At 43.1% G+C, this 27,764-nt stretch overlaps 2 protein-coding genes across 3 annotated transcripts in view; one reads left to right on the plus strand and one right to left on the minus strand.

The window, feature by feature from the left end:
* Positions 1 to 2,243: 2,243 nt before the first annotated feature.
* On the minus strand, positions 2,244 to 3,635 carry LOC306926186 (E3 ubiquitin-protein ligase TRIM35-like; the record flags this gene model as incomplete). Its single annotated transcript, XM_079505449.1, has 1 exon — positions 2,244 to 3,635. The coding sequence occupies one exon, from the start codon at positions 3,633 to 3,635 to the stop codon at positions 2,244 to 2,246; it is 1,392 nt and encodes a 463-aa protein (XP_079361575.1).
* Positions 3,636 to 9,182: 5,547 nt separating this feature from the next.
* anos1b (anosmin 1b) overlaps positions 9,183 to 27,764 on the plus strand; it is a 53,466-nt gene continuing 34,884 nt past the window's right edge. For both annotated transcript variants that reach the window (XM_079505005.1, XM_079505006.1), the window contains exons 1-2: positions 9,183 to 9,512; positions 23,696 to 23,743. In XM_079505005.1, the coding sequence (XP_079361131.1) occupies positions 9,312 to 9,512; positions 23,696 to 23,743 (249 nt within the window). In that variant the 5' untranslated portion in view covers positions 9,183 to 9,311. The remainder of the gene's footprint in view (positions 9,513 to 23,695; positions 23,744 to 27,764) is intronic.

The following is a 27,764-nucleotide window of genomic DNA, read 5'->3' on the forward strand; positions in this document are numbered from 1 at the left end:
TATTACTTCTACAGAAAATGCTCCAAGTTTATCTGCTGCTATACTGAAACACTTGCCTGATCCCAGGAGGGGTCTCAGTCCCTGGAGGATTCAGACCCAGGCCTGTTGCCTAATAGCCCATTCAATAGACAGCTCCAGCCAGCCACACATCCCCTCCCACCGCATGTAAGGTTTCTTTCAAATGCTAATGACCCTCACAGTTCTTTGTGCTGTGTTATCTAGACGTTTCTGAATAACACATGTGGAGGCTCTGATATGTCTGAGTCCTAGAGCCTGACTGATGCCTGTCACACAGTACCTATAGGCCTAGTTGTGTGTTTGTGTTCAATGGAGATAACAGCAGCATGCACTGTGCGGGTGCTTTGTGGAGGCATGTAGGCTTTCTATGCTATAGGCCAAGTCTGCACGCACCCCCACGGGTCACTGCGACGTGGACTCCTGTCTAATAGGCTACATTGTTCCATGTTTGCATTCTTTTAAACTTTTCAGCATGCAGTCAAGCAAGCATATAGCCTAGCAATGATGTCATGCCACGATTGAAATTCAAGGCTTAGTTTTAGGCCTGTTGAACCGGCGCATACCAACATTCAACAGCTAGGCATACACGTGTTATTGTTGTTGACACGTAGGCTACGTGCATGTATCATTTGAGTGGCAGAACAGAATCATTAATTAATTAAAGTTCATAATAATGTATCTACACAATTTTATAGCAAGTAGCAATTTGTGAATATAATAGTCTACAATTTTGAAATCTTTGTTAGTTGTAGACAGTTAGTGTAGCCATGGTGATCACTGATTATTCGTTAGCTAGGCTATAGCTATATAACCGATTAGAACCTAATTCAATATAAAAAGAAAGAAAAGAGACAGAATACACAAAACACTATGCACACAGTAGCCTATAAACAACTTGAAATCACTTACCATAATTTATCATAAATAGTGATGAGATTAATATAAAGCGCGCAAGTAATTCAAATCTATGACGCCGAATTAAATCCATAATCATGATAGGAAATCATCCTGCTGGCTGTTTGGATGTCATGTCATAAAATATCCCTTTCCCATGATGCGCTACATCTGCCTCACTGCCTGCAGGCTGCAGCGCGTGTGTGTCAACTACAGACGCACTTGAGTTGAGCCTCTCCTCTCGCACAGCAATCACTTGATGCGCTCTTCTCAGGCGCAGTGATCCAATGGGGGTTGCCTGCAGATTTAATAACCTACCGTATACCCAATATTGGTTCTCATCTATTCTCTCTGCAATAGAGGTTGGTGTCAAATTGTTTTGTAAACGCATTGGACTGGAGTCATACATGGAATATGGGCCACTGCCCACTGGCTAATAAAATAGTAAAATGTGGCCTGATTGTGATTCCAAAAATCTTAACTGCTACAGTATACAGTATATCCTATGCCTATTGCCTACTTGATAGGCCTATTCTGTATATAGGCTATAGCCTCTGTGGGTGTGCCATAAGAAATACATTCACGATTAATCCCTATTAATTAGCAAGCACACACACACACACACACACACACACACACACACACACACACACACACACACACACACACACACACACACACACACACACACACACACACACACACACACACACACGGTGGGGGGGGAAAACAAACCATATACATGTTTTAGATACATTAAAGTGTTTATTTGTATATAAACCGTAAAGTTTTGTAATTTCAACAAAATTTGAAAGGGCAAAGTGTAGATAAGAGAATACCTCAATGAACAACTACTCCTCATCACTGGGATACATTTGTCCTAGAATAAATACAAAAATACATTTTAACATATGTTATTGCTCTAGTCTTCATGGTTTCCTAGTAGCCTATAGTAGCCTAAAGGTTACTCTAAAGAACAGCTACATTTGTCTTTCAAATGAAAGTCAAGATGTACATTGTTTTAGTTTTGAAAAACAAATAAATTGATCATGCAGTAAACATAGTAACGTGCTTTGTTATAGGCTACCTTTTCATGTGCAAATACACATTACATTTCAGAGTCTTAATTTAACAACAACGTTTCGACCTGTGTCGGGCTTTCTCAAGTATAGTTTCTCATACTTGAGAAAGACAGACACAGGTCGAAACGTTGTATGTCCTGCCTGCTGTTTTCGTGAATAAAAGTTACCTGGAGCATTACAAAGTGAGTTGCGAACCCTTGTCTTCGTTTAGGTATAGTTCAATTTGACCTGTTGAACAAATAGATGAAATTAAACCTTCACTGGTAAGATCTTCAGAGGAGGGAATTGCCCCACAGTGCCAATGTATATAAACAGGCTCTCAGTGAAGGTGGCTGTGAACGTATACAGGTGTGTGTTAGTTTCAGCATCAAAGTATGACAGCTTCCCTTCATCCCAGTCTAGATTCATTCTGATCCTCCTGAGATTCTGCCTCTGGACTGGCAGGTCGAGGTTTAGTCCCGCGGACGATTGTGCATTGTATTTTCCATAATAAAACCCTATTCTCCAGTATGCACCCTCTGTGTCTCCCTTCCTCTGGACTGAGCCTGTTGCCATGCCAAGTATCCAGTATCTGTTTCCTCCAACCTCCACATCACAGCTGTGAGTCCCTGAGTTGAAGCCCTCTGAGCCCAAGACCTGAATCCAGGTGTCAAATCGCTCCGGATTGTCGGGAAGTTCCTGTCTTACTCCGCTCCATCTCACTGTGGTCAGATCCTCAGACAGAAGGAGATCTGGGTGAGCCGTGTTGGGGTCCAGAATTATGGACTGGTGGGGGACAATCTGCCGCATCTTTTCCCATACGTTGAAGGTCAAGTTTCCCATATGCTTGGCCACATCTATCAGTGCTCCTTGGATCAGCTTTGGGTCCATCTGAGCGAGCTCTGTCGTCACTCCTTGAGGCAGAACCATAACGTTCTGCATCAAGGAGATGTCATCAGCACTAAGCTTCTGCTCTATGGCACTGACTGCGTCTGAAAGAGTTACTATGTCTCTGCTCAATCCATGGATGAGCTCTTTCATCATTTGGCTCTTCATCCCCACTTCTTCCCTCAACGCTTCCATTCTTGCTTCCTCTTCCACTTGGAGAAACAGGCGAAGCTTTGTAAACTCGTCCTTAATCTTTTTTGCTGTGTACCGGTTCTGGACATCAATGTGTTTTTCTATTTTATGACAGTTGAGTTTGACTTTGTGAAGTGCCTTTAGTTTCTCATGCAAGGGGTTCAGCACACCCACAAGTTCCTTCTTCTGCTCCAGTGCAACTTCACTGATGGGCCTGAATCTGTGGTTGGTGTGTTTTTTAGAATCTCGACACACAAGGCACACTGGTTCTTGATCATCCAGACAGAGGAGTTTGAGATTCTCACCGTGCAAACTGCAGAGGACTGCCGCTACTGCACCTCTCTGACTTCTCTCACTTAGGAAGGTCTCACAGATGTTCTTTAACACCAAATTACCCGGTGGGTCGCTTTTTGACGATCTTCTCCGACAGAATGGGCATTCACCTTGTTTCTCTTTCCACCATCTCTGCAGACAGGCTTTACAGAAGCTGTGGCTGCATGACAGTATGACAGGATCATCAAAGATGTCACAGCATACAGGACAGCAGAAATCCTTATCTGGAACAAACAGTGGGAAGGACATTTCCTTTTTCTCAGTTTCCCCTTGTTGTTTTATTTCTAACTTTAAGCCACTGTTCTTAGAATGTTGGCATTTGACCAAGTAAAGGCAGCAAAATGTCCAGTTCCAGTTCCTCCTGCAGTGGGGCAATCTGTCCTCTCTCCGCTGTAATTATGTCTGAAATCCAGAGGCTGCCAAAGCTGCCGTTTCTCTACACACTGACAAACCAGTCCAGTTAGGTACTTGCCAAGTAGTCCTATAAATATTACATTGCCAGCAATACTGTTGCTCCCTCCCATGTGCTCTTATCCACTCCCACTTACAAAACAAACCATCAGTAGCACTGTATGCAAAGCAGTTCTCTCTATATTTATCACATTCCAAGGAGCCTAGTGGTAAACATGAACTTGTTTTTAGGAAATGGGACAGATAGTTAGATTAGATATAGTTCTAAGGAAATTCCTCCATTCACTTATCTGATACATTATCATGTCATAGTTCTTAGGAAATTCATTCATTCACTTTTTTCAGGTTGCATTGCAAGTCTTGGCGTGTATAGCCTGCCCTATGTGTTACTGATACTATAATGGTCACTATATATAACAGCAATAGATAATTATACTGTTACTGAGAACGGTAGGCTGGAATGTGGATTTTCTACTGTATGCTAGGCTACTGATTAGACCTATCCTTTATGGAGAAAAGTAGAGCGAGGCTATAAGAGGTGACAGATAGATAATGTCTAGCCCAGTCCCCAAACCCTAACTGGGTTTAGATATTCACAAGTATTTCAAGTTCAACAGTCAACATACTTGTCTGAGACGAGTAAACCACCATCTGATACTCCAAGTGTACACAGTATAGCTAAAACAAATGATGTACAAGGATTATTTGATGTGTGTGGCTGTGTGGGAAGTTTTGATCATCAGCTGGATGGAATGACTGAAAAAGAGCAAGATGTGGTGACATAGGAGCCTTTACTAAATGGGTGGAGGAGGATGTCTAGAATACACTTGAAGGATGTAGATCTGTACTACTGTAGTAAAGGACATGCTGTTTCACTGAACTGGTTATCTACTGCTCTAGAACAGGGCTTTTCAACTGGTGGTTTGTGGACCACTGGTGGTCCGTGAAGGTATTGCATGTGGTCTCTAACCATGTATTTAAGAAATTGAAGATTTTTTTTTATCGACCACTAGTTGAGAAACAGTGCACTAAATGACCTGGTGATGTATGATGACGTGTCAATGTTGTAATTTACTGGGAAGTCAGACGTAAAGAACTTCCACAGAAAAGGGAGTGAATCTCAAGAGAATGAATTAAAGTGAACCGGATTGACTGGTTGAGTAACCATTATAATGATTATAAAATTAATCGCATGTGTCTGCTTGCTCATACATAAGTTGCAATCAATCAGACGTGAGTTTAATATGGAAGGTTAAGAGAACAGAATAAGGGCAACTATATGGGAAAGGAATAGATCAGTGATTCTCAATCTTTTTTGAGCTCTGCCTCTGGACCATTAGCATATTAGTCAGTTTTGATTCACCTAAAATTAACAAAATAAATGAAGCCCTTAACAGTATCAATATTTCATTTCAAGCTTTACCCCCACACCATATCCCCCCTCCCAACACAACAGTGGTCCCCAGGTTGATTCTTAGTCAGGGTGGTGGTCCCTGGTTCATAATTGCCAGGAGCAAGGCATATTTTTATGCCTCACACGACTTCCTTCCTAAAATGTATTATTTATGGCCGCCAATATAATCATGGGAAATCATTGACAAATAGGCTATTTCTCAGTTGTAAGGATCCCTAACTTGTTCCTTGTTTGTTTCATACTCGTGATGTGAAATATTAAAAGCTATTTTTATTTTATTCTTTACTATGACAACGGCTACAATGGATATTGCATAAACGGGTGGGGCAATACAACTTGCATTGTTCCCGACTGCTTGGTCCCCAAGTAGGCGGTGCCCAAAGGACCTTGTATGGACAAAAGGCTGATTTGTTTTTGTTTTGTTCACAGCACAGATCATGATCGAGTGACTTACATTTGGCCAAACTGCCAACAAGTTTATGCACTGTAGGGGGGGGAAAGAAAAGTGTTGTAATGCGATGCATTTTTGTATGACTTGTTGTCCCTGCTTGTTATTTGTCCCTGCTTCTCCAGGTCTTTAATTTCACCCAATCAGGAAAGAGAACCCATGTATCAGCTTCAATTTAATAGTGTTTTTTGTTTTATCACTTCCAAATTGAGCTCTCTCCTGATTTGATGAAATTGGTATCCTGACCTGAAAATGTATTTTCTGTTTACTAAAGAAGTGGAGATTTGGGACTTGGGTAGACCCCATTACTGAAGAAACACACTAGCAATGATTGCTTATATGTTATTACACTTATTTTAATTATACCCTCTTTAATGATATTTTTCCAGGCTGTGTACATTCCAGACAGTGCTGAATAGAAGGTTCACGAGACTCACCCATAATAATGCATGCTGAAACTGCAGTTACCCCAACTGATCACATAGGGACACTGTTGCCCAAGTTTATTCTCTGAGAAAAAAAAACCTCAGTCTTAACAGAAATGTTTAATGCATATCACCCCTTTGGAAGTTGTTGAAAACTTGAAATGAAACAAGGAAGCCAAGTATAGTGAGTTGGTGGGCCGGTCAATGGTAATTCCCCTACATATTTTCACTTAGGCAAACCGGATGCATTTTATAATTTGCATTATTAGGATTACATAAAAATGACAACTGAAACACCAAAAAGTATAGGACATAGCAAACCAGATGTACTGTAAAATCTAAGAATTATAATTAGTAGGCTATAGTAAATGTCCAAAATAGGATTTTCCCCATTGGTACAGTCGGCTAAATAGAATAAACCGAAACTGGCAAAACACTTAATCACATGGACCCAGTGTCCTATTAACTGACATTTTATTGTCAAAAATAGGCAAACATTCAGTAATGTGGATTGGCTATTGTCAGCAAAGAGATTTGGTGTAGAAGTAAAAAATCACACCTGTGTCATCATACGTATACATATCATTCCGTACTCAACCAATCAAATCATCACAAATGTCATTCTGGCCAATCACAATTTGCGTTTTAACTTTTTTGTCCTCACTTTTGACTTCAATGTTTGTGTTTACACAGACACCAAAAGTTGGGCATAGATGGGGCTTGCGCCCCTCAAAAAGAAGGGGACCATGCATAAATAGACATCTGGGGGACCCCAGTCGACGGAGTACACACTGTATGGGGTTTAAAAAGCAATGCTGTGAGCTTGTGGAGGCAGACAACTGACAGATGAGCTGTGAGTTGTTCCAGCTGTAGAGATTACCTACTGACCACTTCAGTAACCTCGGACTAGAGCGACAGTAAATATGAGAGATCACCATCTGAACAGTGCACTGGAGTTCAAAGGAACATGTACTGTGGATTATGTCAGTAATGATGCGTTAAACACAGCAAGAGTATGGCCATGACTTGAGCTATAAACAGATTGTCTGGTTTAAAGTTAAAGATTCTACAAGTCCATTTGGGTCCTTTCTTTTACACTCAGCGGTAAATGAACACAGTGGGTTTTACTGAGCAGAATCCAGTTATCTCACATCTGACTTGTTAAAGCCATCTGACAGGCTGAACCAGCTGGTGCTTTTCCAATCAAATTGGTCCAACTGTTCCAATTACAACTGGGGGATATGGGGCCATTTTCTTTTTAAGCATAAATTAAACACCAGCCGACCTGGTTGAGGTGAAACATCAAGGGGGGAAACTGTAAATCTGCTAGTTAAATTAGAACAGACAGCGCACTAATCACGGCCAAAGTCTGTCTCTGCCAGACTGCCACTGATTCAAACACAAATCTGTTCTGACAAAGTGATCTAACACACTGTGTGGATGTTGGGGTTGAAACACACAACAGGGTTTCGTTTGAGAACATCAGAGAGAAAGGGTTTTACTCAGTGGTTTGTACTGGACCAATAACCTTTTGACTTGGATGGAAACTTTGAACATATAGCAGAAAATGATTGTATATGGATAATGGATATGATCTGGCAGTAGGCCCAATTCATGACTGAAGAGCTGAGATTCTGGAACCTTTATTCCACTAAACATCAACTGAACTCTCTTTGTCTGTGTGTCCGTCTGCCTGCCTGTCTTTGTAGTTTCTCTCGCTCTCGTTCTCTCTCTCTCTCTCTCTCTCTCTCTCCCTCCCTCCCTCATTCACTCACTAACTCACTGTTTCTTTCTCTAGCCAAATCTTAGACATTTGGTTTTAATCAACGAACATATTTGGATAGACAGTGAGTGCTTCTGGTATATATGTGTGTGTGTGTGTGTGTGTGTGTGTGTGTGTGTGTGTGTGTGTGTGTGTGTGTGTGTGTGCGTGTGCGTGTGCGTGTGTGTGTGTGTGTGTGCGTGTGCGTGTGCGTATACGTAAATGTGTAAGTCTGCTGGAGAGGGTCTTTACGCCACTAATGGTTTATTCAGAAACCTGAGCAGCGTGTTTTATAAAAATACGAAAATGTTCTGTCTGTTGTTAAGATAATGGCCAGCTGTTTGACCTCAGAAAACCTAACCCAACCTGACCCGAGATGTAGCCTACTTCAATCAGAGAGCACTCCACTCTTACCTCTCTCCCTCCCTCTTCTTCTCTCCCTGAATATTCTCAGGTGTAGCCTTGTCCTATAGTACATGATGTAAGTCAGCCTATAAGACAGGACAGAAAAACTAAAACTTTTATAGGGGCACGTTCTACTATAGGCCAAACAATGCCATGTAGTATTATTTTATTTATATGACTCAATTTCCCCTAAACCAAAACTTATATAGGCCTAACTGATTATTTTAACATCTTGTTGCCAACATGGTTTATTTTGTCTATTGGGTTACAGTTTCATATAAATAAACATCTTTCAAGTTCAAATGGTCCTCTAAACATCTAGATTTTGCCCCGGCCTTGCTGCCTTTAGTAGCCTAATCCATATTTGGAATATTAGTGACTGACTGACTGACTGACCGACTGACTATAGCTGGCTGCTACATCGACACGTTAGCTAGAGTCTGTTTCCCATCGTTAAACATCTCTTTATTAGTCTGGCCTAATAATCACACTCTCTTTATACCGGGCCTGAAGGGGAGGTGCGTTACCAGAATAACAAAACTGTAGTAGAATAATAGCAGTTAATCTAAAGAAACCATTAGCTCATATTATGCTCACTTTATTTCCACCGTTTGGAGTCCAATTATTACACAAGTAATCAGGTTAGGTTTAGGACAAAATTATCCAAATGGAAAATATCCCGTAGGGCGTAGTAGGCTATATGAGACGCGCAGTAGCCTAGTAGCAGCCTACTACTGTACATTCATAACTAGCTGCCAAGTTAGCGGATAGTGCTTCAAGCCAAGCACTGGCTGCTGATGATGATGAGTCGCACGTGCACCGGTGGTGGGAGTGTCCGCGAGGAGGAGAGCGGGTTTGGGTTCTCCTCCTCATGTGCAGCCGTGGAGGAGATGTCTTCATTCTTCACTTCATCGCGGGAGGGAGAGGAGGTTGATGCACACACAACAAGTCTTTCTGGGGGGGGGGATAAAAACACAGTTTGAGACGTTTTTATTTAAAACAAAAACAAAAACGGATCTTTGAGTTATTATCGCTCGTGTTTTTTTGCTTTCTACATTTGATGTGTCGGTGGTCGTGGTGCGGAGTGATGGGGTCCGTGGTGCTGCTGACACTGTGCGGGGTGCTGGCCGCCGGCTCGGCGCGCAGGACTCCTCCGGAGCAGGACGAGCACGTCCAGGACAGAGTGAGCAGCGCGCGGTGCGCGTCCAGGTGTCTCACACTGCACGTGACGCAGCTGACCGCAGCTTTCAAACACATCCAGGTACAGTACAATCAATGTCGTCGCTGTTTTTATTTAACTCACTGAAATTGTCATGTACTAAAAATTAATAATAATATATTGCCTACTTCTACTGTGAACTGAAACAATGTCAGTGCCAGTGGTTCTTTGAGGAGGTTCCAGGTGGTCCCCAGCTAAAAATGATGGAGAGTTGGTAACCAAATGGACCCTTACAGATCTTTAACTCTTGAGAGTAAATAAAACTAAATACACCCTTATGGGTCTCTTTAAAAAAAAAATAATCTTGGGCTTTTTTCCTTTATTGATAGATGTATACAGTATAGGTTGGCAGGAAACAGGGAGAGATATGGGGGGTAAGACCATCGGGGAAGACACGCAGCAAACTGAGCAAAGGTCGCAGGAGCCAGCTGCTTAGGTGCCCGGACCGCTAGGCTGGCCTGGACCACATCTGCAATTTACAAGAAACAAATGGATCATTAGGGGTCTATTTGGTTTCATTTTACACTCTCATTTTACCGCTGGGGCGGTGGCGGTGGTTTGCTCTTCACCGTGGCTCATGACGTCATGTTGTAGTTCGGTGGTCACCTCACCACCGAAAATCCAGACTATGAATGAGCCTTAAATCTCATCAAATGGTGGTCCGTGGCTCAAATGCAGAATAAATAATGGGCCTTATCACCTTGATATGAAAAGTGTTGAAAACCACTGATCTATGTGATGGATGGATGGATGGTGTCACCTTTACGCTATCACGATCACGATAGTAATTAAACACATAGTTTTATGTAATTTAACGGGTTAATGATCAATGAATTACAGAATGAATTGCCAGGCTGGAAGCGTCTCTTCTGTCCTGTCATGTTGTGTCTTGTGTGAGGAGGACATTATGAGGCATTTCGGCAAGTTGCTGTAATAGTTTTGCACAATTGCTCATCTGCACTGTAAACACCCATCTGCGCCGTCGTGGCCTTTGTAGTGTGGAATGTGAGATTAACAGGGACATTAGGACGTTACCGAGGAAGAAAAGCCACTTATCACTAACGGCTTCAGCATGTGCAGTGCGAGCAGTGAGGCTGTGAGCTGTAGTGGGTGGGAAAGTCATTAACCACAGAGTTCAGTCCCGAAGCTCTGTGTGCGTGTGTGTGTGTGTGTGTGTGTGTGTGTGTGTGTGCGTGTGTGTGCGCGCGCGCACGCTTGCGTGCAAATACACAAAATGTGTGTCCCCCTCCCTGGTCCATGGCCATAGATCTATGGCCACCTGTGTGTTAGGTAATGAGGGTGCCCCCTGGATGACTTGTAGCAGGGAGGTGTGTGTGTGTGTGTGTGTGTGTGTGTGTGTGTGTGTGTGTGTGCGACAGAAAAAGGTGTGAGAGTGGGAAAATTAGGTTTTAGTCTTTATGAAGTGGAGTCCAGTCCAGTATGTTGACCATCAAACAGTGGTGGTTTAAAATGAAACCATAACTTTTGTGATGTTGTAAGTCCAACATTACATCACCAGCCATCACCTTGGTTCCGACTCTTCCTCATTGGTAACACCGAAGTCCAAGTCAACTATTGAATTATGTTGTTCACCTTCATTGGTCGATTCATTGCGCTAAACAGTAAACAGTTGTGCACTCTCAGAGTTGAAATAACACTGAGTATTTTGCAGTGTACGTGCACCTCAGAGGAGGTTTGGGAACATTGAGAAGTTTGTGCTTAGCTATATCTTTGGAAATGGAGACAACATTAATCTCAGAAATTGCGATTGTGAAATCCTGCCGTATCATAGGACAGTTCTCGGTGCCTAGAGAGGAGGCTTGATGGATGACTGTGTGTGTGTGTGTGTGTGTGTGTGTGTGTGTGTGTGTGTGTGTGTGTGTGTGTGTGTGTGAGAAAGAATGAGAGCATTTTGAAGTACATAACCTTTGACGCAATAACCATGGACTTTTTGATAACACTTAAAGCCTCCATGACATCAGCATGGACAAATAGAACATAACATGCACGCATGCTCGCACACACTCACGTACACACTCACACACACACACACACACACACACACACACACACACACACACACACACACACACACACACACACACACACACACACACACACACACACACACACACACACACACACACACACACACACACACACAGAGAGAGTACTTTGCTTCCTCCTGTGGCTGTGGGTATGATGTGTTTCTGACTTCATGTGGGTGAACCCAGTGTTTTTGGCTTTTTGTGTTTGTATGCGTGCGTGTGTGTGTGTGTGGGTGTTCTGTGTGTCTGTGGCCAGTGTGTAGCCACTAGATTGTGAGTCACCAGCGATCTATTTACACCTCTCTCTGCTCCTCTGGGTTTTCCACCACTTTCCCAGCTATGGTGTCATATGTTAATTATAGTCCTTGATGTATCTGCCCGTGCATTTTTGTGTGCACATGAGCGTGCTACTATGTCATATCTGTAGGTTAGTATGTCATATGTGTGCTGTATCTGTATGAGTTTTACACATAGAGTGAATTTAGACTGATTTAAATGCCTTGATATATCAATACCATTGCATCGCTGCTTGAGCTAATTTGTTACTGGGTGTCGGTTCAGATTAGATCTGAGCTCATGTATTCAGCTGTCGTGGTGATTTAGTGCAGATGAAAAGGTCACATCACACTTAAATTAAGGCTTTCCTCTACACAAGACTGATTTATACGAAAATACCGCTAGGCCATGTATAAGCCAAACGTGTCATGGATGCGATGCGTTGTGAGCTTGTGAATTTGCTATTTTTGGCACGTGACTCCGTTATATGACAGAGCATAAATGAGGCATTACAACGAGTGCATGTCTGGAATAAGCTAAAACTATTGACAGCTATGGCGTCTAGTGGCATAGGGGTAAAGTTCCCTCTGTCACCACCATGGGCCGGGCGGGCAGGCACTCCAAAGAACACAATTGGCCGTGTTCGCAGTTGGGAATCTGGTTGGGGAGGGCGATCTGTGTCGCTGCACTAACGGCTTCTACAGGTTCGGTGCCTGTTCAGCAGGGAGTGGAACTGCATCACATGTTCCATCGTGTTCCAATCATGTTTCTTCGCAAACGTTACAACCTTTTTACTGTGTAGCACTAGCATGACTATCTCTCATGCAGATAATAGTAAAGGGCTGAGGAGTATATTTTGTGTAGTTGTGGTTTGAGCCTGTTGGTTGATAGTCAGAGAGGGCATGGATATGTGTGTTGCCATGCATGCCTTTGTGCATGTGTGTGTTCTTGCTCTGCGGTAGGTCATTCTAATCAGGCCTCCACGGGGTCATTCAGCCAACCAGTCACACTCTGACAAAGACCAGAGATAACCAATCACCACGTCAAATTGGACACAGAAAGACACACAGATGACCTGTGGTTAGACAGGTGCATGTAAGACTGAAAAGTATAGTAGGGCTGCAGCTAACATTTATCTTCTTAGCGATTATTCTATCAGTTACTTTTTCGTTTAATCGTTTAATCGAGATGCCCGGTTTATTGGTGTATTTATTTATGTAACAGTCAGGTAGAGGGACAGACAGACTTGCACTCCATAACCTTTTACGTCCTATCCGGTATTGAAACCTGGGTCTCCCGTGTGAGAGAGAAAGACCAGATTTTTACCAGTCAGCCAAGAGTCCCGCTTGACCAGGGGAGATAGTGTACTTATAAGCTTCAGGCAGCACTTATTGCCAACCAGTAGTTGTTCTACTAAGGTCGACCACCTAAGGTCGACCACCTTCAACCACTGCATACGTGCTAGTTACAGTACGTAAATTGTATTATACATACCATACAGATGGGTTCAAATAGTGTTTTAGTAATCAAAATTAGGTTCTGGATTGCAGCTTTAAAGAGAATCAAACAGACAGACACTGAAGGCAGATAGACCATCAGGGGGGCGACATCTAAAAAAAGAAGCTTAATTATTGATTTGCTTCTCTCTTTCTCTCTGTCTCTGTCTCACCTCCTGTGTGTTTCTCTCTTCCCTTCTCCCTTTCTCTTCCTCCGTGCAGCTGCATGACCGCAACGTTATTCGATCAGTTAGAAACGGTAATAAACTTTTAGTTGCGCAGCAGCGTAGGAAAGAGTTTCACCTGAAACCAGAACAAAAGAATCGGCAGCTGTAAATCATAGCAGCAGGTACTGTAGCTTTGAGCGGCACGGCTTTGGTCTCTGCACTTCATTCCTTCAACTAATACGGCGATACGCACTGAAATACGGAGTGTTAATTAAACCGCTAAATGTTTACACTTGTTTTACGCTGTTAAATACATGTGTTAATTCATTCATTGTTTGTAAGTCTGAGAGTGTACAAGGCAAGCCATTTGTTCACTCTCAGAGTTAACTGCACACTGAGGATTTTCCAGTGTAAGTTGACCACATCAAACATGTAAAGTAATACTCCAGCTCTGGCCGGCTGATGACTTGGTATTTGAAGTATTGTGTTTAGTGCTCTTTGTGTCGCGGCGTGGCTCATTTGCCACGCATGAAAGCATGAAAGTCCTCGTGCACTCGAGCGTGTCCGTCAATAAAAGGGAAACCGTCCATATAAACAGACAAGGCAGATGCAATAAAACACCCACTTTGTTGTGATGCATGTTGTTGTTTACAGGATGCGGGGCACCACAAACGGTAACACACACAACCCGTATGTCACACGCACGCGCGCACACACACACACACACACACACACACACACACACACACACACACACACACACACACACACACACACACACACACACACACACACACACACACCGGTGTGTCAGCTACTGTCGGGAAAGTTCAGACCTCAACGTGGACTTTCAGGGAAGAGGTTTATGTGAATCTGTGTGTAAGTTGGTTATATACGTACATACAGTACTGTAGCCACACACGCGCAAACAAACACACAACACACACACACACACACACACACACACACACACACACACACACACACACACACACACACACACACACACACACACACACACACACACACACACACGCGTGCACACTTCATAGCCTTGTTTGCCTCTGGTCATCTGTGTGTGATTAGCAGAGTTAATGCCTCATGTTAAATAGACTGAGAAAGTTTCTACTGCATTTCACCACTAACACTGACCACAACACACATGCACGCACGCACGCACGCACGCACACACACACACACACACACACACACACATGCACAGAAACTAACCATTTTTACGCAGAATTTGCAGACAGCTCTCTCTCTCTCTCACACTTAAGACACTCAGGCCTCCATTTTCGTCACTGCTAAACCCCTTATCCCTAAACTTCTTTGCCTTCTTTTACTATTTTGCAAAACATTTTTGAATAGTTAAAATGGCCAGTCTACAAGCTCACAACGTGTCAATGTAGATTGGCTAGTTGAACAATTCAAAAATGTTTTTCAAAATAGTAAAAAAAAAAAAGGCAAAGAAGTTTAGGGATAAGGGGTTTAGTGGTGACGAAAATGCAGCCCTCATTCTCTCACACACACACACACACACACACACACACACACACACACACACACACACACACACACACACACACACACACACACACACACACACACACACACACACACACACACACACTGTTTTATTGCACTGCATTTGACTGAAGTGTGATTTACATCTCCATCTCTAAGAACCACAACCTGGGTTCACTCAAGTGTGTGCAGCTGGCCGTGTGCGTGTGTGTGTTCCTGAGCATGCTTGTGCGGAGGGTATGTATGTGTTTGTATTTGTAGGTGTATACTGTATGTATGCGTGTTGTGTTAGTGTGTGTGTACATGTGTGTGTGTGCTCCTGCCTCTTCTCCAGCAATATCCAGCTTGTTATTCCTATACAGTGATTACTGTGCTATCAGGACCATGTGGAAGCCCTTAGAGAAGTTTTCTTTTCTTTTTTGTTCTTCTTTCAGCAGTGGGTCAGGTCTACATTTGATGGCTGCCCTCAAAAGACAAAGAGTTACAAAATGTATTAATGAGCACTCTCAGGGTGAGAGAGATCATATATTTCCCATTGGATCCAAAGAATGAAGCCAGAGAATGTTTAAGAGCCCCTACTGATCTGCAACCCAGCCAACGTGGAAAGACTTTTATTAGAAAAATACAGTCTGTTTCTTGTTCGTTATCCTTATCCTTTAAGTAATTCATCACAATCTGGTGAGAATAATCTCTTAAGATATGTCATATACCCGCACAATACTCTATGCTCGTAGTCTTACTGAAATGGATGGCAAAACTTCAAACTTCTAATACAACTATTTAAGCCAAGATTAATTGTACAGGCTTCCTTCTCAATGTAGCATTTGTGATAAAATAATGATGGACACCCACCAGTTAGCGGGAAAACATATTTTTGAATAGGTTTCACCATGCAATGAGAGTGAATGAAATGACTACTCAACCTTCTTAGAGAAGAAACAACAGGTACAGACGATCAATAATATATTATCATTTGATAGGAATGAAAATGTCCTCATCAAAGTTCAAGTTGACTGACTATACCTAGGGCAATCTCAATTTCAAAGTGGTGTGGCAGAGAGTTACAGCAGTCATAGCTATTCTCACCTACAGTACAGTAAATAATAATGCATGTCCACTTCTTCATACCAGCACAATCATCAGTCAGTGATATCCACCTTTCACCTTCTCTCTGTTTACTTCATCTCCTCTCTTTACAATTACCTCTCTCCCTTGCTCACTCTCTTTCCCAACCTATATGTATCTGTTTTGACCCTCCTCCACCATCACCACCACCACCACACACAGAGGTGCACACACGCACGCACGCACGCACGCACGCACACACGCACACATGCATGCATGCACGTAGGACTGACTGAAACTCCATTCTGACCACCAGTAAAGGGCCCTGTGGCACGCAAACCCATTTAAACTGCCCTGATTGAGACTGACAGCAAATATGCCCCATGAAATTGACGAGGGGTGGAGAGGGAGGTAGAGCAATAGACCTCCACAAGAGGAGAGATGGAGGCAGAGGGGACAGAAAATAAATGTGTGAAGGAGAGGGAGAGGGTCTGGAGTGAGACGCAGTGGGATGCAGGAACAGAAAGCCAAAATATTACTCCATGAAGCTGTTTTACACACCTGGAGATATTGATCTGGCCTCTGAACGTTCTCCAGCTCTCTGATTGTAACCTGTTTATAATCGACCACTCTGTATCCATCTGTCATCACAGCCATTATTTTCACTTTAATGAAAAGTCTGGTTGTTTCTTCTTTTGCAGCGATAGAGTGTCCGCCTGCCAGATTTGTACTTTGTTGTAGGATAGTGTCGCTTGGCAAAATTAGACAATGTGTTGTGATGCGAGCTTTGTAGATATGTTTTTGGACCAGACTGACTATAAATGTAGCTTTATACATTATAGGCATTATACATAACTCTGGTGGTTTGAATCCCCCTTTGGCTGGCTGATGGACATTTGTATTTGGGAGCGGGATGATGCACTTATACTTCCTGGGAGGGAAGGAGATGGAAAGAGAGAGAAAGTACCGGTCAATCTCCAGAGAAAACCTTAAGCAGTTTGAACAGCGCAGAACACAGTGGAGGTTATGTGATGATGACGAAGGAGATCAATTCAACACACTTGATTGTTGAGAATACTTTAGAGACGTGGTCTTTGTGCTGGTGGGGCCACTGTAAGCGACGCACGTCTGCTCTTAAAGATTGCAGGGCATAGAGACAATACAGCCTTTACAAGAGGTAGGGACCGTGATAAATTACTTCTACAGAGAGAGGCCTTTAGGATACACACAACACCCCAAAGGCTAAATGAAGAATTGTTACTTGTCTGTTTTTATTTATTATTGTCTTTCTGGGTACTGTAAGGTGGTATAGTTTTTTATGAAAGGCGTTTTAATGGCCTATAGTCTAATACACTTAACAGTGTTATAAGTGAGTATCATTGGTTCCTGCAAAGAATCCATATAGGGATTTGCTTCACCATACAATAAAAAAGTCACAATAAAACAAAAAAGTTAAAAATATATATAACAAATCTCAATAAACAATAAATCATACATGTGTTCGAAAACACTTTCAGTGAGTGCTGGTTATCTATACGAGCCCCACACGCTTATAGTGCTGCGTCTACAGTGCCAAAGAGGAACTGTTTGGAGGAGATAAAGCATATATGATGGAGGAAAAAGATGGAGAGACAGGGATGAGAGAATAACTCTCTCTGCCGTGACACCAACATAATCCTTCCTCTTCTGCTTTCCTCCCTTCCTTCCATTACCATAGATTTGTTACCGTCTATTCACCCGAGATCTAACCTCCACTTTAATCCTCTCTCTCTCTCTCTCTCTCTGTCTCTCTCTCTCTCTCTCTCTCTCTCTCTCTCTCTCTCTCTCTCCCCTCTCCTCCCTAGTGTCAGAATTATCCCTGTTACCTGCTAAGTGCTGGGATTATGCGCTACTGTTTGGCCCCGAGTGTCAACCCTAGCATGACTGTAGTAACTCAACACACATCACACACACTTTCGGTCTTCTTAAAGACACACACACACACACACACACACACACACACACACACACACACACACACACACACACACACACACACACACACACACACACACACACACACACACACACACACACACACACACACACACACACACACCATGATCTCACTGAAAACACACAGCAACCTTGTTTCAGATGACAATTCAAAAAACAGAATAAACACACACACATATTTTGGTTTCAATATACATTTTGGTTTCAATATAAAATTAAGTTGAAGCTGAGAATCAGAGAATCAGGTAGCCTAAACTAAAACAAAAATACCATACTTTTGTGGTTGAGAGAGATGGACTGGATGCTGTGTTTTGTCACTCACCTCTTTAATTTGACGTGTTCAATGGAAGTGACACGTTGCTAAGTGCATCACGGGACTGCAGGGAGGGTGCATAATATTCACATATCCACTGTGAGCCAGGGTTTTCTTTGGTTTATCATGGTCACATAGCAACGCTCTCTACAAACTAACCCTAACCCAAACTTACTGTTCTCTTAAACTTGCTCAAGCGTCTTCCAACCCTAAAAAGCGCACATCACAGTGTCTCACTGTAAACATTTAGCTGGTTTTGGACTGGCATTTTCCATCTGCACGTCAGTGACGATGGAGCGTCAGCTTTGGAGTGGTAGGGGGCGACTTCAATTCAAAATACAGTGGGATTAACTCCTTAGCTCCACTATCCGTGGCTAAGCTAGCGAAAATAATGACTTTTACATGCTGGATATCACAGTTACAAGGCTTGTTTGGAACAGGAAGCCTTTTCACACACCAAAAGGCCAAGAGAGCAGCAGCTCTGGTCCAGAAATAGACAGTTGGTGCCCATTTTGATTGTCGACAGAGCAGTTGGCAGCCACCAATAACCTGCATGTATATGTATATGTATGCATGTATATATGCAATTGTATATGTATGCTTCAACAATCACACTTTCAATTAAATATAGCTACAGGCGTGTTTCAAAGCTGGGAAGACTGCAGGCATGCATTTTCAGAAAGTAAATTACTTGTAATAGTAAATAACTGGTATCTGCTTTGTCTTAAGCATCACCTACCGGTATTGGACCGTAATGGTTTTATATTAATGCTTTGATATAAGACAGTGGTTTGAGAGTGTTCCAGGTGGTCCCCAGCTAAATGATAGAGAGTTGGTAACCAGCTAAATGATATAGAGTTGCTAACCAGCTAAATGATAGAGAGTTGGTAACCCAATGGACCCTTATTAGACCTTTAACTCTTGAGAGCGTCAAATGAAACCAAATGGTTTCAGTACGGGTGAATGTAAAATAATTGTTATTTTGATCAACGTTTGCCTGTTATCTCTCCTAATGGTACCAACATCAATACAGCATGGAATTGTGGACAAAATATTCTTTAGTTTTGGAGTCTTGAGAGGCTAAATGTCAAATATCAAATGGTGACATTTGGTGAATGGTGGTCTGTGGCTCAAATGCCGAATAAAAGATGGGCGTGATGTGAAAAGGGTTGAAAACCACTGATATAAGATGTTACGCACCAAATTCACCTAAACGGGATGCACACGCTGATTAGACACACCAACGGACTGACATGCGGAAACAATGGTTGGACATGCGCTGCTCCCGTGCTTGCGGTTAGGGTTAGGTTAGGGTAGGTTGTTGGTCTAGATCAGAGTTCACACACACCATTCTCCTTCACCTGCACCCCTGACCTCTCTAACCCCTAACCCCAGGACCCTTAAACCCTAACCCAGCCCTTAAGCCCATTCACAGCAACAATGCACTGACTGCTTTAAAGAGAAGGGTTGGAGGTGTGTTGGTGGTGATGAGCTTTGTTTAGGCTAAATACAGCTCTCTGAGTGAAAGAGTTTAGGACTCATTAAGAGGACTTATCTGACACACACACGCACGCACGCACGCACGCACGCACGCACGCATGCACGCACGCACGCACGCACGCACGCACACACGCACACACACACACACACACACACACACACACACACACCAAGCCACGCACAGCACACACACACACACACACATTCTTGAATGTATACACAATTCACTTACTCATGCACTCAAGCACATCACTCGCTCCCCCTCCCCCCCACACTCACTCACTCACTCACTCACTCACTCACTCACTCACTCACTCACTCACATACATTCTAGACACACACACACACACACACACACACACACACACACACACACACACACTATTCTAATGGTTGTTTTGATGTAGTATGATGACATCATGATTGTCCCGGTGTTGACACAGCGTCTTCAGGAGGACTTTAATTGGCTGTATCATCATGAAGTGATGATGTCATACTGCCTGCCTCCGCCTTCATGCTTTTAACCTGCCTGGTAAGCCACAGAAATGATTTAAAACAGACTTGCTCCATCTCAGGTTTTTCTTTGCCACAAAGTTTCCATTTATCATTTATTTACTCTTTGTTTCATTACATACTGTAAGCATTCCCCTTTCTCCCCCATATAAATTGGAAATAAGCAATATGGCTGTGAGCAGGTGTTCGCTCCAGTGAGCACATTCACAATTTATCTTTCCCTTTTGGCCCCGTGGCTCGGTGGTCCAATAGTTAGACAGCTGATTCTTTCCTGTCCAAACTGTCCAAACAAATGGTTGTGGAAAATGAAAAGCTATCCGTCATGGTATGGTAGGGTGAACAGGTTAACAAAGTACATTATCTAATGTTTCTTAACTACGATGAGTTCCTTAGACAGGGAATGTCATGCCAAATGTTTGCCTATTATAGGCAAAAACATGTGTGAGCTTATAGATCGGCAATGTTTGGGAACAGATTTGGTGTAGACAGAAAATATGGTGGGGAGTCTGGGGACCCTCACCCTGGTCAATGAATTATAAGGTTTAAACGTTTTGTTCCTTGCATTTACAAACATAGACCATTTGTCTGTTAATAGCTTTATTTTTAGACTTTAGACTCCAATGTCATTGATATATTAATGAATATACCTAATATATAATTGAGTCAATTAAATCATAGATGTTTGAATTTCATTTCTAAATTAATCTTTGCATTAAAAACCCTATTGTTACCTATCTCAAGCCCCAAGTCTCTGCAAATTGATTTTTAAATGAATATAATCCAATGTTTTCCTCAAAAGTCAACAACAAACCATGGTATGCTGTGCAAAATGGTCTGCAGTAATATCAACTGAACCAGTCCTGAGCCATGAGCTAAACTCTAGATTGGGACCAAAAAAGATGCCCTTTTCTTTGAGTCCCCAGTCCCCACTCCCCAAAGTTCTAGCGAATGTGTTAAGGATTGACTTGAAGTGTGGAAAGCAAAATTATTTAACCTGGGTTTAAACCTTGTGATTGGAGATGGGGTTCATTTGGTTTTGATATTTCTGGCCCTGTGGTCGCGTGATGACGTGCTCCGTCTCCGTGGTTAAGGCAGCCATATTTACTGGTGGTCTTGACTCACGAGCCCCGGTCACACACACACACACACACACACACACACACACACACACACACACACACACACACACACACACACACACACACACACACTACACACGCTTTCTCAGAGTGACGTGTTGACTGTGGTCTCCGTCTGGTTCGGCAGACACAAACACACAGTGTTGCTCATGTCGTTTTACACCCAGAGCATAGTTATGTAAATAAGAAGGTGGGGTGTGTGTGTGTTTGTGTGTGTGGGCAGCATGTGTCGGATATGGCATGGTAATATAATGGAGGCATTTGTTCAATGACCTTCCACTGACTGTATATTTCTGTGTGTCTGGTTGTAAAATGTGCATGTTTGAAGACTGCCTGAAGCCTGAAGATTGCACTGTCTCTCTCCCTCTTTAATCTCTCTCTTTCACTCTCCTCAACTTTATCACTCTCTCTATTTCTCTCCTTCATTCTCCTCAACTTTATCACTCTCTCTATTTCTCTCCTTCATTCTCCTCAACTTTATCACTCTCTATTTCTCTCCCTCATTCTCTTTCATTCTCCTCAACTTTATCACTCTCTCTATTTCTCTCCCTCATTCTCTTTCATTCTCCTCAACTTTATCACTCTCTATTTCTCTCCCTGCACTCACTCACTCACTCACTCACTGACTCACTCTTCGTTCTGTCCGTCTTTCTGTCAGGTTTATTTGTTTTTAATAATAGTCCTTACCCGTTCTAATATATGAACATACAGTGTGGGTAATGCAATGTAATAGGTAAGGGATAATATCTGGCTAGGTGGTCATTATCGGGAGATAATTCACCGACAGGGAGTTTAACCACAGAGGCGAAGCCGAGGTGGTTACACTCTTGGGTCAATTAATACATTGACCCAAAACACAACAAAAAAAGTATTCCATAAGTTCGCGCTGGCTGCGTCTGCAGCTGCAGGACTGTCGGAAAACAAGGAAGTGAGTTGATCAAATAGAATCCATTTTCGGGTCCCGCTTCGTCTATTTCTCGCTCAAATGTTTTCAAAAACATTTTTAAGAGCAATGTTTAGCTGTAAATGACATTGTGTGTCACTAGTGTGTGTGTGTTTACATGGCTGTCATGTTGGAAACAGCAGTAAATCAAGCGGGGCGCAGCTGGTGCTCAGAGGGTTTGATTAGGCAGCGGTCATTATCGACACATAATTCACCGCTGAATTAAGCGATTGACCAATCAGAATCAAGCATTCAACCAAGCCATGTAATAAATGACATTATTTATTGGGAGGGAATTGTTAACGGATGATCTTGGGAAGTTGGATTGGGCGCAAAAGTAATTTTATTACCAGTAAGACGCCTGGGGGCGAGAAGCGTGCACTGGCCAGCGTGTCTTGAGTGTACAGGGTTTGATGAGGTCAGATCAACAAATGGAATGTCAGAACAGGTCATCTAAGGGTGGCAGCGGTGGCAGTGTCTTGAGTGTACAGGGTTTGATGAGGGACCAGGGAGGGCCTTAATTTTCGGGCCTGTTGAGAACTCTAGTTTTCGCCGGCTGCCGGGCGCGGCTTGCACAAAATAACACGTGGACCTCTTTGGTGGGAACGTAACAACTACAAATAAAGGTAACAAAGCCTTCTAGTCTGAACTTGTCCTTTAACTGCGACCTGCGGTCGCAATGATGGATGGATGGATGGATAGATACCGGTATATGATAATGTTGCTGCGTGTCTAACCGATAGCCGCTCGGCGTGTAGATTTTGGTAACTGACAATCACTAACGGCTAATGGTGAGCCGATCAAATAAAAGCAAAAGCCTACGGGGTACCCTTACTCTTCCACCTGGCAGGGGGAAGAGCGAGAACGCTCTAATTCCACAAGGGGAGAAGGCAAGGGGAATGTTGCACCGAAAACTGTGACCCATACATTAATCTGTGTCCCTCCCAACATGCATTTCACTTGTGACTGCGGGATGATGTCGGTGCTAGGAGTTGATTTTGGCGAAAGTGAAGTAAATTATGGTAGTGCAAGCAAAGGTGCTTGTAAGTAGTGCACATTGAGGCTGGAGGACAGGGCTGTGCGGTGCTATGTTCCTTGAGGCTGTCCATGCACCGTGGCGTTGTGAGATGGGCCCCTAAGCGAGCAGCAGTCTTGCTCTGTGCTAAGGAAGTGGTTACAGACAGGTTACAGACAGACTTTCCTAGAATGAATAATAACATATGTCCTTTTCCTTCTCTTGCAGAGTGACCAAGTTCTGGTTTGGTGTGAAAACCACAGACGCTGCTCACAGGTAAACACACGCACGCACGCACGCACGCACGCACGCACGCACGCACGCACGCACGCACGCACGCACGCACGCACGCACGCACGCACGCACGCACGCACGCACGCACGCACGCACGCACGCACGCACGCACGCACACACACACACACACACACACACACACACACACACACACACACACACAGGCAGTAGATGCTAAGCAGACGTGTGTGCAATGCAGTTGCCAGATTTGTAACACTAAACACACCCCATGTTAGATGTCCCGTACACCTCCACAGTGTTTAGGCCTGCTGATCATATACAGCTCCAAAACAAATCCACCCCATACAGTAGAGTTTCCTAAATGACGCCTTTTCGATTGTGTCACGTTGTCAATGCATGTGCAAATGGTTACATCACAGCGTGAAGGAACAGGCCCATCACAGACCCCCTTTGCTCATCCATAGGCGGGAGAAACCAAGTTGAGCGTGACGTGACCACAGTTTGGCACAGAGCTCAGTCATCGCATTGTTGAAAACAACTCATTCTAGAGAGGTATAGCCTGTTTCACTGTAGTAGTTATATATATTAGGGCTGCAACTATTGATCATTTTCTTAGGAATTAAGTATTGATTACATTTTCAATTGATCAAATAATCGTGAAACGTCTATAAAAAAAAAGATTTGATTAGTCTGATTAAACACTAAAGCCCTATTTTACGCTTCATCGCACACATGAGTTGCACATAAAAATAGCAAGCTACAAGCTCACAATGCACCACGACATCAGTTTTGAGCTTGATTGCCTATTGTTTTTGCTACTTTTGCATTTAAAGAAAGAAAGATCGCCTTTATCAGCATTTATTTTTATTGGTCTAAGCTAAGAATTGTTTATAGACTCAAACTCTTTTTTCTTCCTAGTGCTCATAATGCAGAAGTGCAGACATGTAATTCCCAGACCATTAATAAGCAGAAAATAAGCAGGCGGGAAAAAATGATGATTGGACAATAAATGGATGTCACCAGTAAGGTACACACATTCAAGAGCATGCATGTGTACACACACACATGCACATGTACGCCTGAGTGCGCAGGCAGCAAACACACTCTTTCCCCCCCTCTTTTCTTTATGTAATCCCTACCACATGTCTCCAGTAATAGTAAATGTTTTGTTTTTAGTTAAAACGCCCTCACCCCCACCCGTGCCCAGTTCCACCGCTCAACCTCCCCGGAGCAAAAATTAGCCCCTGTTTATTCATTTTACACAGCCTGCCAGCAGACGTCAGTGTGTGTGTGCATGTGTGCATGTATGTGCATGGAGCATGCACAAAGGCTATGTGTGTCCACACGGTGCGTGTGAATTCATTGTTTAATTGGAGCGGAGTTTCCTTACTGTTTATTTTTAGCAGCCAGTTCTGTCCACTGTTATATGCTCTACGACTTTCTTTCATGTTACAGCTTCTTGCACTGTAAAATCCTGAGTGTTAATTTATTTCTGAGTGTGTGCAAATGGTACAAAATGGACCAGTAAAGGCACTATGGGTTCAATTCCTCCTCTAGCTCAGTGCTTCTCAATCTTTTGAGCAACCCACCAAAATAATCAATTTTGACAAGCACAATTGTAGGAGTTGAAGCATTACATTTTGTTCAACTCTGTTCCATTGTGAAAATAGCCGATCTACATGCTCACATGCCTCGAGGCGCTGTGAGCATATAGATCTGCTATCTTTACAATTTTCTGCCTCTAATGATTTGACAATTTGGTCAATGTTACATTTTTCATTTTCATTTTCATTTAAAATCCTTAAATAGTCACTGTAGAAATGTACAAATACCTGTATATATTGGTTGGTTTGTTTACTGTTGAGTGAGAACACAATGTTGCAAATTAAGCAAATCATACCCATACTGTAGTTGAGAACCACTGCTCTAGCAGCTTATGGGTCAACTCCAACAAACACACGTGGCCGTGTTCATGGGTGGGAGGCTGGCCTGGGAGGGTGTTCTCTGTCCCTGTAGTCAGTGACTCCTACAGGTCGAGTGGGTCACCTGTTGAGCAGGGAGGGGAACTGGGAGGGATAGAGTGTGCCTGGTCCCTGTGTATCAGAGGAGACACATGGTTGTCTACGCCAGCGGTTCCCAACCCTTTTAGCTCGAGACCCAAAAGAGAAATTTGATGTCTCCTTGGGACCCAAACTAGTGAGAATTGCAGCTCTACAAGCTCACAACACCTCGTGATGCAACGTGTAGAGTTGCTATTTTCTCTACTTCTTAAATTAATTGATTGTTTTAAATGAGAATTTGTGATTATTTAGGGGATTTATCTTTTGAAATTATAATTAAAAACTAAATGTAGGAAACCAAAATTACCTGCAACCCATATTAATTGGCCCGCGACCCACATATGGGTCCCGAGTCACCGTTTAGGAACCAGTGGTCTACACTACAGTCTACATACACCCTCCCCAGACTATACATAGGAAGGGATTGGAAATGACTAAATTGGGGAGAAGAGTTGATCAGACAAGAGAAAGAGAATGAGATATATGGACAGATAATTAGAGTGGTGGGGTACAGAATGACACAGTCTGGTAAACTGAGAGAGGAGTGTTTTATTGTCAGAGGGGGTCTTGTATGTTTCTGTGTAGTGTATTTCAGTAGGAAGGGTCATGGAGCTTAACCCAGTTATCTGTGCAACTGACCTCATATGTCAGATGAACCCTGTCTATCAGCAGAGAGAGTGTGTGTGTGTGTGTGTGTGTGTGTGTGTGTGTGTGTGTGTGTGTGTGTGTGTGTGGGTGTGGGTGCGCGTGCGTGCGTGCGTGCGTGCCTAGAGGTCAATATGTCAAGAACATCCTGCTCCATTAAGCCCTGCCATCCGTACCAGCACCTGACCTCACCACACCACCACACGCACACAGAAACAACAACACACACACACGCAAACCTTACACCTCGCCTCTCTGTCTACCCACCCGTCCTTTCTCTCACCTCATTTTCCTCTTGATGTTGTCTGGAGTTGACAGCTTAATCCTCGTGTTGTGTCCCTATTTTGGGAATGTCATATGTGAATTCTTTTTTTCTCCATTAAAAAAATAGCAGATCTACATCAACAAAAGAGAATGATAGAGGAGAAAAACAGACCGAAAGGAATGAGTGCGAATGGAAGGTGTTTACCGATTTAATATCAGGTTTATAGTTATATTATCCAGGGTGTGTGTGTGCGTGTGTGTGTGTGCATGTGTGTGTGCGTGTGTGAAAACACGCAGCTCTACAGCAACGACAGTCTGAGCTAAAATCAACACAACATAGATAAAGCTCCAACACTGTGCAAACCACAGCCACTATTAAGATACACATCGGTGCCATCTGGGCACCAGTAGATTTCTCAGTACACCTCCCAGGATTACAGTAGATTACTTATTAAATGGGTGAGAGCGACTTTATCGCTTTCTTGACAGCGAGCAGATGTGTAAACACTGTCTATCTATATGGCAGGCCGAAACGAAGTGCAACAGAGATTTGGTTCAGCAATCGTGTCCGGGTGGCGCAGGGGAAACGGTCCTGCCCACCATCATGGAGACGGTTTTGATTTCTCCACCGTGCCTCTGGCTTGCCCGGATGCTCAAATGAAGCTAATTGGCTGTTTGCAGGTGGACTGGGAAGATGTAATCTCTATCGCCGCTAGCGACTTCTACAGGTTGGTTGGGAGAATTGGCAACGACTAAAATGGCGGAGAATAATAAGAACACAATGTTGTTGTTGAAACAATTGATCAACAGTTCAAAGGTGGGGGAGGGGGGATTTCATTCAGCAAATTACGACTATATAGATTGAAGAATGAATGTGTATCCCATGTGTGTGTTATTGCAAATTACCTTCAATGATCTGATTCATTCTATTCTATTCTATTCTATTCTATTCTGTAATCATGTGTTGTGGATGTGATATAGCAGAGAATGAAAACCACACATCCATCCTGACTGCATTGCCATACTAAACTGTGCTGCTAGAGCTCTACCTTATGGCCAGTTAGTGTTAGCAG

This window comes from Electrona antarctica, assembly GCF_951216825.1.
Source record: "Electrona antarctica genome assembly, chromosome: 7".
Classification (NCBI taxonomy): domain Eukaryota; kingdom Metazoa; phylum Chordata; class Actinopteri; order Myctophiformes; family Myctophidae; genus Electrona; species Electrona antarctica.